The following is a 12,981-nucleotide window of genomic DNA, read 5'->3' on the forward strand; positions in this document are numbered from 1 at the left end:
TCCTTGCATTCCTTTGGGCACTTCAGAAGGACCAAGTCTGTCCCAGCTGTGCTCTGCAGGCTGACACGGCTCTGCCTGCAGAGGAGCAGCCTGTGCAGGAAAGCTCTGCTGGCCCCCAAAGCTGCAGCCACAGCTCCCAGCAGAGGGGAGAGCCCTGGAGAGCTGCCAGACGTGCTGGGCGTGTTGACACTGACCTCTCCTCCAGTGGCCCTGTCGAGTCCTTTAGAAACGGTTCCAAAAGCCCTGGAGACAAAACAGCAGAGAAGAAAGAAGCAGCGCTTTAGGCCCTGGCAGTGAAAGCCAGCCCAGACAGGAGATCTCTGCTGCCTGCAGCGTTCACAAACACCTGGGGGCATCGACCCTTCCAACAACAGCGCAGCAGCCACCAGCCCTCTGCCATGCAAGGTGTGCCAGAGAAAACTGAGACCCAACACCAAGGAATTGGGCTGGGGCAAATCCCAAATGTCCACGCTGCACTGCTTTAGTTCAAAACCTGAAGTGAGCAATGGGTGTCTAAAGAACTGGAAAAGAATGCATTCCATCCTTTCCCATTTCCTGCCTAAGACCTGCAGGATCCACAAGGGCCCTGCCATCAGGCAGGTGATGCATTTTCCCCCAGAGTGCATCAGCTCTGTGTCTGTTGCTGAATGTATGGGCTCTACTACCTGTGCTGGAATAGAGCACTTATTAGTTCAGCTCTGGTTTCTGTTTCTAAACCATTAGGTTGTTAATCCTGACCGCAGGATATTTTTTGAAGCAAAATATTTGAAAGAAATCTCCTTGAGAACTGTTTTCTGACAGTCACCAGATGGTGAGTGGCTCTTTTAGGCAATCCAATTCCAGGGACAGAAGATCTTCCAGGTCCTGCTCCTTGCTGCAGGCAGGACACTGCCAGCCTCAGGGGCCTTTGACGGTGCCTTCTGAGCACAGGTATCAATTCTGATCAGGACTGAGGGACAGCAGGATGGCGCCCCAGTGTCTGGAGGTGTTTGGAGCTCTCCTGACTTCTCACTTGATCCTGCACCAGCACAACACCTGGGCCTGCTTGTGCAGAAGTAACTGCCGTGCACTTACCCTTGGCCAATCTGCTCCACTTCCAGGTATTTCTCGGCAGGCTCCGCCAGGCTCACGGTGTTCCCTGAAAGAAACCACGTGGAAGACGCTCCCTCCCAGAGTGAGACCCCGCCTTGCAGCAGAGCCAGAATGCAGCCCCCCTCCCTGGGGCCGTCAGCCCCTTGGTCTCAGCTGGGGAAGGACAAGAAATGACCCTGGCACATTCAGCTGCAGAGCAGCACTGGGTGCAGCTGATGCCGAGACACACACACAGCACCCTGCTCTGGCACACAGGAACAGAGCAGACGTACTCAGCTGCATCAGGCACCACTCCCCTCTCCCCTCTGGCTGCAGGGCTGTGCTGCTGTCAGAATGTTCAGCCCAGGATCCCACAGCCGAGGGAGGTTCAGTGTCCTCTTCCCAAGCACAGGGAGCTTCTCTGTTCTCTTCCCAAAATGCTGCAGGTTCGCCATCATCTTTCCAAGACACTAGACGTTCACTGTCCGCTTCCCATGCTGGGAGAAGTTCACCCTCCTCTTCCCAAGCCACAAGATGTCCTCTCTCCTCCTCCCACGCCGGGAGATGTCCACTGTCCTTGTCCCACACCGCGGGAGCCTCGCCGTTGTGTTCCCACAGCGCGGGATGTTCGCCCTCGTCTCCCAGAGCAGCGGGAAGTTCACTGTCATCTCCCGGCACTGAGGGACGTTCACCATCGTCCCCTGGAACAGCGGGAAGCTCACTGCTGCCTTCCTCCTCTTTGGCCTCCTCTTTGGATGCAGAAGGAGCCAGAGGAGGTGCTGGTGCTGCTTTTGTGCCCTGTGGACAGAAAGAATAGGAGAAAACTCCCAGGGATCCCTTTGCTGCTGCAAGAACACTGACAGGAACTTTCCTTCAGCCTCCCAGGTGGGCACTCGGCTGCCACATGCCGAGCTCACAACTTGCTGCACAATTCCAAATGCCAAAGGTTCCTTTCCCACTCACCGAAGGAGGAGCTGCACGGGATCCACTCATGAAGTGCCCTGCAACGGGAGAGGGAACATGAACCAGATGCTGTCAGGAAAAAAAACTGCCTGTGGTGGGAAATGCCCCGGAGCAAGGCAACCCCGAGAGAGCATTTTGCTTTCACAGCGTCCCTCCAGGAGCCACAGTCCCTTCACACAGCAAGAGAACAGCACAAAATACTGGGCTGGGTCAGCTCTTGGCTGGACAGGCAGTTCCAGGCTCTGCTGCCACAGACTCCCCGCTTGAGGGAACAGAACCCCCCAGGGCTCATTGCAAATGCTGTGCACGCCCCGCTGGCTGCAGACACCCCCTTTTCCAGCTGCAGCTGCTGCCAGGAGCTCTCCCAAAGCAATGGTGTCTTCATGGCAATTTGGTTACAAAGTCAGCTCAGGCCCAGAGGAAGAACAGCAAGCACACAGCAAGCCCAAAGCCACAGCACCGAGGGAAAACCTCGACTTACGTGCCAAGTGGGTTAAAAAATACCCCGCATACGCCACAGAGTACAGCGTGCAAACTGCAGCAGCCACGTGCTGGATCATTTTGGCTGCGCTGCACACGTCTGCAGACTGTAGCCCTGCAAGCACAGAAGGACACCCGTCAGGGCTGGGCTGGCTGCTGAGAATGCCTCGGGCAGGAGGATCCTCCGGCAACGAGCAGTGCCCAGAGCCACTCTGGACACTGAGGCCTCCGTGTGCCACAGCAACGGGAACACCTCGGGGACGTGGCAGTGCTCCTGTGACATCACAGCAGCAGCTCACGCAGAAACCGCCTGGAAGGTTCTCCTGTGTCACAAAGGAGCACAAAGAGCCCTCCCAGGGCACAGCCTGTTGCCCAAAGTGTTATAAACGCCAATCACTTGGCTTTTAAAATTTATAAAGGTTTAATAAAAATAAATTGAAAAAAAATTAATACAAGTAAAGTACTAAAGATTAAACAATTAGAGTTAGGACAATTAAAGAGACAATAACAGCAAAAAGTTACAGCCCGGGCTGTGTACCTCTCTCTGGACAAAAGTGAGCCAGGAGAAGGACCCCGATAAAAAAGAATTCCCTCCTTAAGAGGGGTAACGTGTTGCATACACAAATCACTTCATGAATATGCATATATTTATTTAAAACAAGAAGTTCGTCCGGTACGTGTTGAGGAATTCCTGTTAATCCCAGGCGCCTTGAAGTCTAAGTCGAGTTTGGAGAAGTTCGGTTTTTTTGTTGATAAAGAAAGCCATAAATTCCTTTCCTCTGGAAGATTTAGGGGTTTTTGTAATTGTTATCTCTGTGTGAAGAATTTCTTGATTATCTTCTCCTTCTCTTGAGCAAAAAGGATACCACACACACATATTTTCTATTTTAACTACTAAAGCTTAATTTCAATTACAAAACTACATTTACTATATTATTAAAATGTTACTACAGCATAACTTTCCAACCTAGCATAATACATATAGTAAATATCTGCGTAGAGCCATATAATCTGCATTTTTCACACAAAGGATCCAGGAGGAGCTCTGAAAATGCAGCAAACAAGGACACCCCATAGCCCAGCCTGAACACTGAGGAGGAACAAGGACGGCACCAAAGCAGAGCAAACATGACCTTTAGTCACTGACACTTCTGGCTAAAACCAGCAAGCTGTGTTCCATCTGGGATCTTTGTTCTCGTTCTAAAAACAAGCAAGGTTCTCCACTCTAAATATAGAGAAGGCAGGAACTGGGCAGGAGGTGGGATAAGAAGGAGGAGGAGGAGGGAGAGAGGAAAAGGAGGAGCAGGAAGAGGAGGAGCAGGAGGAGGAAAAGGAGGAGAAACAGGAGGTTCCAGTGCCCCCTGTGGCCGCAGCACCCTTGGCCCCGGGACCATCGCCCCCAGCTCATCCTGCAGGTGAGAGGGGAGGGGCAGCTCATCCCAAATCTGTCGGGGGGTCCCTGAGAGGGTTTTTTTATTGGGGTGTGTTTGGAGCTTGCAGATTGTGGAATTGAGCCCCAAATATCGTCTGGGAGGCCCAAATAAACCCTGGGATGGGTGTTTTTTTTTTTTTTTTCTGTGTGTGTGTGTGTGTAGGTTTGGATCTTGCAGGACCCCAAAGCTGAGCCCCTTGGGGGGATCTTTGGGAGTCCACGTGGCCATTGCCCAGGGTCACCAGGGGGAGGACATTGGTCCTGGGGACCTCCGGGGGAGCAGAGGAGAGGAACTCCTGGGACCCCCGGAGTGGGGAGAGAACAGAGGGGCGATCCTGGAGCTGGGGGAACCCCAGCTGGCTGGAAAGGGGGGGAGCCTGGAGAGGAGGGACCCCTGGGACCCCTGGGACCTCAAAGTAAATCATCAGGGGAGAAGGGACCCCATGGACCCGCAGAAGCTCTTGGATCATACCTAATCAGGATGTCGGAGAAGGGGGAACCCCTGGAGCCATTGGACCCCCATCACCCCAGGGAAAGGAAACCTCTGGAACGCCAAAAGTGGAGAGATCAGAGATCGGGAAGTCCTGGGAGAGTTGTTTTGGGCTGAACCTTGATATAGTGGAGATTTCCATGGACACAAGACTCCTGCTGAGTTCTAGGGGTGGACTTGGGCAGTGAGGAGCCTCTACTCCAAGGTGCTCCCACCTTGGTTTTCCCCAAAGCAGGATTTGTCATTCCCAGGGTGTGGCTGGATGGAGAAGGAGGAAAAGTCCCGAAGATCCTGCTGGAGGAGGGGCTGCAAACCCAGCCCAGGGAGCTGCAGGGAGGAAAGAGCTCCCCGCCCTGAGCCAGGAAGGTGGCCGGAGATCCAGCCGGAGCTCGGAGCTGGTGGAGAAGGCTCATGGCAGGGAGAAGCCTCACAAGTGCTTGGAATGTGGGCAGGGCTTCAGCTGCAGCTCCACCCTGATGGAACACCAGAACACCCACACTGGGGAGAGGCCCTGTGAGTGTGGGGAGTGTGGGGAGAGCTTCAGTGGGACCTCTGACCTCACCAAGCACCACAGGATCCACACTGGGGAACGGCCCTATGAGTGCTTGGAATGTCAGAAGAGCTTCAGGTGGAATTCAGAGATCGTCACTCACCAGCACTTCCACACCAGGGAGAGGCCCTGTGAGTGCCCCGAGTGCAGGAAGAGCTTCGTGCGCTGCTCCAGCTCCATCCCCCATGGGAGGATCCACGTTGGATGATCCCCAGTGAGCCCCGTTGGGCAGAGCCCCGGTGACCCCGCTCTGGGTGATCCCGGTTGGGTGGGGGAAGGTGTTGGAGAGATTTCTTTCCCCTCTGCTTGTCCTGGTGTGATTTGGTTGGTAATAAATTCCCTCCCTGTGTACGGGCCGGGTCTGCTGTGCCCGTGCCGGATTTGCTGAGGGATCTCTCCCGCTCCTTGTTCCCAGGCAGGAACCCTCGGTTCCATTTTCTGTCCCTGTGCGGCTGCGGGGGGCAGGGACAGAGCGGCTCTGGGGGGTGCCTGGCATGGGGCCAGCGTCACCCCTCGCCACGGGCACCCCTGAGACCCCGCGCAGCCGGGCACACATTTCTGGGCACAGCTGAGCTCCCAGCTGCGCAGCGCCCCAAGGCTCCCCGTGCCTGGAAAAGCCCCAGCCGGGGCTGCAGCGTCCCGGAACCGCTCAGCCAATCCAAACGCAGCCAAAACGCGCTGCAGCCAATGGGAGCGCGAGGAGTTGAGGAGTCATCGGTTGTGTGGCAGAGCCTCGGCAATCGGTGCCCAAAAGTGCTCGGAGCCAATGAGAGCGCGCGGCGCTGCTGAGCCCGCGCTGCTCCGGACTGGTGCTGCCAGCGCAGCGCGGCCGCTCTGGGGCTGGTGCTCCCTGGGCGGCGCTGGCCATGGGGCGAGTGGCGGCAGCTGGGGCCGTACTGGTGGCACTGGTGGTGCTGGGAGCCCCCCCGGCTGCGGGCGCGGAGCTCTCGGGAGAGCGGGGGGGGCGGGAGGCGGTGGGACAGGGGGGAGAATGGGGAAAAGGGGGCGGTGAGAGCCCGAAATTGCAGGGGCAGGAGGAGGAGGGGACCCCGAAAGGAAGAGCGGGAGGGGCTGAGGATTGGGGGCAGGAGAGGAAGGGTCGGGAGAGGGTGGGAAAGTGGGGAAAAGGGGAGGGTAGGACCCCAAAACTGAGCGGGAAGGGGGGCTGGGCTTTTGGGGAAATATGTTTAAAAGGTTGAAACTCTCTCTGGGGAGAGGCTGAAAGTCGGAGGGGAGAGGATGTGGAAGGGCAAATGGGGGAAGGGTGGAAAAGAGGAAGTGGCAGCTCGGGCAGGAGAGATCCATGGCGGCTCTGGGGCACAGGGGGTGCGGAGTGGGGATCCGGGATTGATCCCGGAGCTCTGGGGCTGCTGGGGGGGCACCCCCGGACCTGTGTCCTGCACACACAGGGGTGTTCCAGTACGTGGGAAAGTCCGAGTGTCACTTCATGAACGGCACGGAGAAGGTGAGGTACCTGAGCAGGTTCATCTACAATCGGGAGCAGTACGCGATGTTCGACTGCGACGTGGGGCACTTTTTGGGGTTCACCCCCTATGGGGAGACAGCAGCCAGGTATTGGAACAGCGACCCAGACGTTATGGAGCAAAAAAGGGCTGCGGCGGACTGGCTGTGCCGGTACAACCACGAGTATCTCAGCCCGTTCCTCACGGAGCGCCGAGGTGAGCGCGGGGCAGAGCGTGTCCCCTCGGGCTCTGCCCTGGCAATGACCCTGGAGCCCCTCAAATCCTCCCTGGGATCGGCCCAGAGCCCTCAGCCCTCCTTGTGCCCATCCCCGAGACCTTGTGTCCCTGCCACTGAGCCCCGTGGCTCTCCCAGTCCATCCCAGTCTCTCCCAGTGCCTCCCGGCTGTCCATCTCAGCCTAGCGTGGTGCTGCCGCCTCTCAGCCAATCAGAGCGCGTGTCTCTGATGACTCATCAGTTGCCAGGCAGACCCGCAGCGCCGAGTGCCCCGCACTGGACTCGGCCTCCCAGTGCCGCGCACTTCGTTCCCAGTTCCTCCCAGTGCCGCCCCAGTCCCTCCCAGTCCATTCCCAGTTCACTCCTAGACCTCCATCCTCCCTCCCAGTGCCCCCATCCCCTCCCATCTCTCTGAGTGCCACCCCAGTCCTTCCCAGTCCATTCCCAGTTCATTCCCAGACCTCCATCCTCCCTCCCAGTGCCCCCCATCCCCTCCCATCTCTCTGAGTGCCACCCCAATCCTTCCCAGTCCATTCCCAATCCCTCCCAAGGCCACCCCACCCCTCCCCTCTCTCTCCCAGTTCCCCCCAGCTGATCCCAGTCGGTTCCCGCTCTCTCCCAATGTCCCTCAGCGTGTCCATCTCGCTGGTGCCCTCGAGCTCCCAGCCCGGGGCTGCTCCGTGATGGATTTCTAGCCTGCCCACACCCAGCTGAGGTGGTTCCAGGGCCAGCAGGAGCTCTCTGTGGTGGCCACCGACATGGTCCCCAACAAGGACTGGACCTACCAGCTCCTGGTGCTGTTGGAAACACCCCCCTGGTGCGGGCTCACCTGCAGCTGCCATGTGGAGCACATCAGCCTGGAGCACCCCCTGAGCTGGCATTGGGGCACGGGGGAGGAATTGGGGGCGCTGGGAGAGCCACTGGGATGTGCTGGGAGCAACTGGGAGGGAGTTTGAGACAGCCTGGTTTCAGCTGGGAGAGGGGCTTGGAGGTGTGGAAGGGCTGAGAAGTGGTTTCAAGGATGCTGGGGAGGGTGGGATGGGGTTCTGGGGGCCCTGGTGGACACTGGGAGGGAGTTTGGAGGTGTTGGGTGTGACTGGGAAGGATTGGAGTGAGCCTGGAGGAGCTGGAAGGAGATTGGGGATGGAAAAGCAGAGCTTGGGATGAGGTTGGTTGTGCTGGGAAGAGACATGGAGGGGTCAGGGTGAGTCCTGGTGAGGCTGGGAAGGGACTGGGACAGGGTTTGTGGGTCCTGGGGCGGTGCGAGGCAACTGGAAGGGGGCTGTGGGATCCTGAGAAGGATGGCCAAGGCTGTGGTGGGTCCTGGGGAGGCCGGGAAGGGATCGGGGGAAGGTTTCAGGGGGTTCTGGGTGGGATGGGGGTGACTGGGAAGGTACTTGGAGGTGCTTGGGGTGTCTCTGAGAGGTTTTGGGGGGTCCTTACCCCTGCAGACCCCCCAGAGATGCCACTGGATGCCGCCCGCAGCAAGATGCTGTCAGGGATCAGGGGCTCCGAGTTGGGCTTCATCTTCCTGGCGCTGGGGCTGTCTTCTAGGAGCGTGTGTGCTCCTTCCCTGGGGCCCCCAGCCCGGTGTCACCCCCTTTTCTCTGCCCACAGAGCTCCTGAGCCGCCGCCGGCCGCAGCCCCTCCCCGTGGTCTCGGGCCCGGCCGCGACCCCCCGCTTCATCCCCACGCTGATTTTGGGGGGGTCGTGTGTCCCCCCAACCCTGCTGTCACTCTGCCCCTGCCCGCCTGCTCCCAGTCTTCCCAGTAAAGCTTCCCAGTTAAACCCAGCCCAGGTTATGGGGGGCAGTGGGGAGGGACTTGGGGGGACCCCACGCGGGGGCCGGGACTGGGCAGGGAGGGTGGGGTCCAGGTGGGGAACACTGGGTGCTGCGGGTCTGCCCGGCAACTGGTGAGTCATCAGCCCCGCTCGCTCTGATTGGCTGACTCTTGTCCATCGCGTTCTCTCATTGGCTGAGGAGAGGCCCGGGACTGGAGAGAAGCAACGGCAGAGATCCCGCCCCGAGCACCGGCACGGGGACAACAGACCCAGCCTGGGCACACGGAGGGAATTTATTACCAACCAAACACAGCAGCACAAGCAGAAGGGAAAGAAATCCCTCCAACACCTTCCCCCCACCCAACGGGGATCACCCACAACAGGGCTTATCCACGATGCAGAGACGGGGACAGCTGAGTTTAGACCAGAAGCCAATTTCATTGAGGGTACCAGGTGTTTATACAGGGTTTTATTTGTGTGGTGCACAGATAGGGCTCGATGTTTGCTAACAATTTTCCATTAGTTACACATTCTTCATGACATCACGGCACCTGGGAACATTATCTTATCACAAAGTCTCACAACAGGTTGCTTGGTCACTTCTTGCCCAGGGAGACTTAAACTGTGTCTGTGTCTCCCACAGTTGCTGCTCAGTCAGGCCTCAGATATCGGCCCCTTTATCAGCTCCATTGTTTTCCTCTCTGTTTTATTCCCCATTCGGGGGCACCAGGGCTCTGCCCAACGGGGGTCACTGGGGATCATCCAGCCCGGATCCTCCCATGGGGGATGGAGCTGGAGCAGCGCACAAAGCTCTGCCCTCACTCGGGGCACTCACAGGGTGAGTGGTGCCTCCGTTGGTGTTTGGTCAGGTATGAGCTCCTGGAGAAGCTCTTCCCACACTCCCCACACTCGTAGGGCCTCTCCCCGCTGTGGATGCGCCGGTGCACGGTGAGGTGGGAGTTGCGGTTGAAGCCCTTCCCGCAGTCGGGGCAGCGGAAGGGCCTCTCCTCTGTGTGAATCCGCTCATGTTTTAGGAGAGTGGAGCTGGTCTTAAACCTCTTCCCACACTGGGGACACTCATAGGGCCTCTCCCCAGTGTGGATGCGCTGGTGTCTTCTCAGGAAAGAGCTCCACCCAAAGCTCTTCCCACATTCCAAGCACTCATAGGGCCGTTCCCCAGTGTGGATCACCTGGTGCTGGCTCAGGCCAGAGCTGTCACTGAAGCTTTTCCCACAATTCCCACACTCATAGGGCCGTTCCCCAGTGTGGATTCTCTGGTGCTGGAGCAGGTTGGAGCTGAGGCTGAATCCCAGCCCACATTCCAAGCAGGTGTAGGGCCTTTCCCCAGTGTGGATCACCTGGTGCCGGATCAGGTCAGAGCTATGCCTGAAACCCTTCCCACACTCCCCACACTTGTAGGGCCGTTCCCCAGTGTGAATCCTCTGGTGCTGGATCACGTTGGAGCTCTGGCTGAATCCCTTCCCACACTCCCCACACTCGTAGGGCCGTTCCCCAGTGTGGATCCTCTGGTGCTGGATTAGGTGGGAGGTCCGACTGAAGCACTGCCCACATTCCAAGCACTTGTGAGGCTTCTCCACCAGCTTTGGGCTCCGGCTGGATCTCTGTCCGCCCTCTTGGCTCAGGGGGGCTCTTTCCTCCCCGCAGCTCCCTGGGCTGGGTTTGCAGCCCCTCCTCCTGCAGGATCTTCGGGGCTTTTCCTCCTCCTCCATCCAGCCACACCCTGGAATGAAAAATCCTGGTTTGGGGAAAAAACAAAAGGAGAGCACCTTGGACTGGAGGTTACTCCCTGCCCTACTTCATCTCAGGAAGTCATTGGGAATCTTGTGTCTGTGAGAACCTCCAAAAAACCAAGATTCACCCCAGATATCCTGCAAACTTCAAGACACGGATCAAAAACACCCCAAACCTCATAATTCAGCAAAAATCAAAACCTTCTCCAAAAGATAAAGATTCAGCTGCCACATAAAACCAAAGCACCAACATTTAGCCCAAGCAAGCTCAGAAACACCAAGATTCACCCCGTGAAAATCCTGGATCCCCCTCCACAGTCACCTGCTGCATGTGGGGGGAGCAGCGCTCCTGGGGCTGGGGGGAGGCTGCAGACACAGGGAGGGGTGGAACCTTGTGCTGCTTCCTGTTTCTGCTCCTCCTCCTGTGACTCTGCTCTTCCTCACACTCCTCTTCCTCCTGATATTCCTCCTTCTCCTGCACAATCCCACCTTCTCCTGCCACATTCATCCTTTGACCATTTTGTTCCTCAACGCTGCTTCTCCTTCCCTTCTCCTCCTGCCCCCAGGCCCAGCACCCACTGCCGGCTCCCTCTTCCCCCCAGACCCACAGCATCCCAGCGCAGGGGCAGGGATGGAGCTGGGGCAGGTCGGGCTGGGGCAGCGCTGGGCTCTCGGCCGCTTCCGCCCGCACTCGGTCCCCACTGCAGCCGCTCCCGCCAGGACAGCGCGGGGGGGCCCGGCCTTGGCGCTGCCCCACTCCCACCTCCCCAAATTCCCCTCGCGGGGGCGATGGGGCCGAGGGGGGGGCGCAGGTGGGGTCCAGGTGGGGAACGCTGGGAGCTGCGAGTCTGCCTGGCAACTGGTGAGTCATCAGCGCCCTGCGCTCTGATTGGCTGAGCTCTGCCTGAGGGCTGGGGCTCCAGCAAAGAGGGGACACCCTGCTCCAGGGGGGATGTCCCGAAAACGGGGGACCCCCATGAAAGGAACAAGAGGAAAGTGTCTTTACAAACAGATGCTGTGAATCTGCTCCGAGATACGGCCAGGCACCTGTGCATAAGGAAGTGACAGGAGAAGCCATTGGTTTCAGGACATGTTATCAATTGATGACACAGACTGCTGCTCAGCCGAGGTCCTGCTCAATTCATGAACTTCCCGAAGAACAACAAAGACTTAACAGAGCCAGGAATATCGTTTGTTATATAAAAGCAGGGAGCAAATTACAGGGGCATGTAGTAGGTGGATTGGGAAGTCTGCACCTCTCAAGTACTTCAGCCAGTGGGGAAAGGGAGAGGGAGATGTGGCCAGGAGAACTGGGATGAAAAGGAGGCTGTGTCCTCCAACAACTGCAGAGATCCCATGGGGAATGTCCCATGGCCTCTCCCATTTCTAGGAATGAAATTACTTTTACAGGACTCCTCTGTCTGCTTTGTGGACAGAAACCTCTGCTGATGTCAATTTTTCCGCACACCCTGGGCCTCATCCGGAATTCCTTCCACCATCTGGGGCGGTGGGCAGGGAGTGCAGCTGGAGGTGTCTCACCCACTTTGGGTGATCGGCTCCCTTGGCTGGCGGCGGCACCGGGGATCGATTGGGGACCCGGGAGTGACCAGGAGACAGACGAGGGACACATCAGGGGGGTCTGTGAAGAGTCAGCAGGGAGAGAGCACTGAAAATCTCAGCAGTGAGTGCACTGGGATCTTCGGGGAGTGAACATGGCAGGGCACCCAGGGAGGGGAGAAAAGGGAAAGCCAGGCAGGGGTCCTGGCCAAAGAGATGATGATCCCAAAATGTCTCTGAAGGGTCCCTCGGGAGAATGTTGAGGTAGTTTGCACATTCCCCCAGAGGTAATTAAGGACATGGACACCCAGAGGAGCAATAAGGGAAGTGGAGAAGGGATTTGGACAACAGGGGATGGATGGTGTTGGTGTGCTGGGAAGGGATCGGGTGAAGGGCAGTGTGCAGCAATATGGTGAAGGCAAGAAGCAGCAGGAGGAATCTATGTGGTGAGAAAAAGGATGATGCAGAAGAGGAGGAAGAGAAAAATACAGAGAACGGGGATGTTTTTCAGCACTGTTCTATGCTCAGAATTTGCCAGCTGATCCAGATCCTTTCCATCCTGGTTTTCCCGGAGAGGAAAAGAAGGAGGTCAGGATGCCAGGGGGTTTCTCTGTGGTGGGCAGCGGCAGCACCGGGCACGCAGAGGTGCGGGACCGGGAGCACGGGCTGGGGGCCTGTGGGGAGCTGCGGGGCCGGGCCGGGGCTGTGGGGCAGCCGGGGCTCAGCGCCAGGCGCTGCCTGACCCCACCAGCCCCGGGCAGGGCCGGCAGTGGCCCCCGGCCCCCAGGAGCCTGCGGGACGCCCCGGCCGCTGCCCGGCCCCGTGGAGCTGCCGGCCCTGCCCGCCGGGGGGGCCGCCTTTGGACACTGCGGCAGGACAGGGACCGGCTCTGGGATACGGGCTGGGGAGGGGACCCTGAGCACAAGAAGGAAAACAAAGATACATCTGGGAAATTCAGATTGTACATGGAAGGATCAGGATTTTCTATTAAGCATTTGCATTGGGTCGCTGGAGAAAGGAAAGACTTTGCACAAAGCTCAGCAGCTCTCAGAGGATGAGCACCCACAGGCAGTGAGCGCGGCTGCAGGAGCGGCAGAAGAAGGCCCTGGAGCACTTGGGCACAAAGGCACAGCAGCTGAATGCAAGAAGGGATGAGCAAAAGGCCAAGCTGAAGGCAAAGGCCATGGCACAGCTCCTACAGCCCCT

General features: G+C 58.1%; 2 protein-coding genes and 2 pseudogenes across 2 annotated transcripts in view; 2 read left to right on the forward strand and 2 right to left on the reverse strand.

The window, feature by feature from the left end:
- The window catches only part of LOC137464152 (zinc finger protein 154-like), a 450,159-nt gene extending 439,680 nt beyond the window's left edge, over positions 1-10,479 (reverse strand). Inside the window, exon 1 of the mRNA XM_068175480.1 lies at positions 10,420-10,479. The gene's annotated coding sequence lies outside the window, so the exon portion shown is untranslated. The remainder of the gene's footprint in view (positions 1-10,419) is intronic.
- Positions 1-12,981, forward strand: part of LOC137464123 (zinc finger protein 850-like) — a 466,862-nt pseudogene that overhangs the window by 370,908 nt on the left and 82,973 nt on the right.
- On the forward strand, positions 5,777-8,310 carry LOC137464175 (class II histocompatibility antigen, B-L beta chain-like). The gene is given in 7 exon segments (XM_068175493.1): positions 5,777-5,934; positions 6,393-6,665; positions 7,010-7,019; positions 7,317-7,354; positions 7,357-7,569; positions 8,145-8,242; positions 8,302-8,310. Coding segments are annotated over 7 exon segments (723 nt in total). The 5' UTR covers positions 5,777-5,852.
- LOC137464134 (zinc finger protein 135-like) overlaps positions 8,960-12,981 on the reverse strand; it is a 34,335-nt pseudogene continuing 30,313 nt past the window's right edge.

This window comes from Anomalospiza imberbis, chromosome 37 (genome assembly GCF_031753505.1).
Source record: "Anomalospiza imberbis isolate Cuckoo-Finch-1a 21T00152 chromosome 37, ASM3175350v1, whole genome shotgun sequence".
In the NCBI taxonomy this organism is placed as follows: Eukaryota; Metazoa; Chordata; class Aves; order Passeriformes; family Viduidae; genus Anomalospiza; species Anomalospiza imberbis.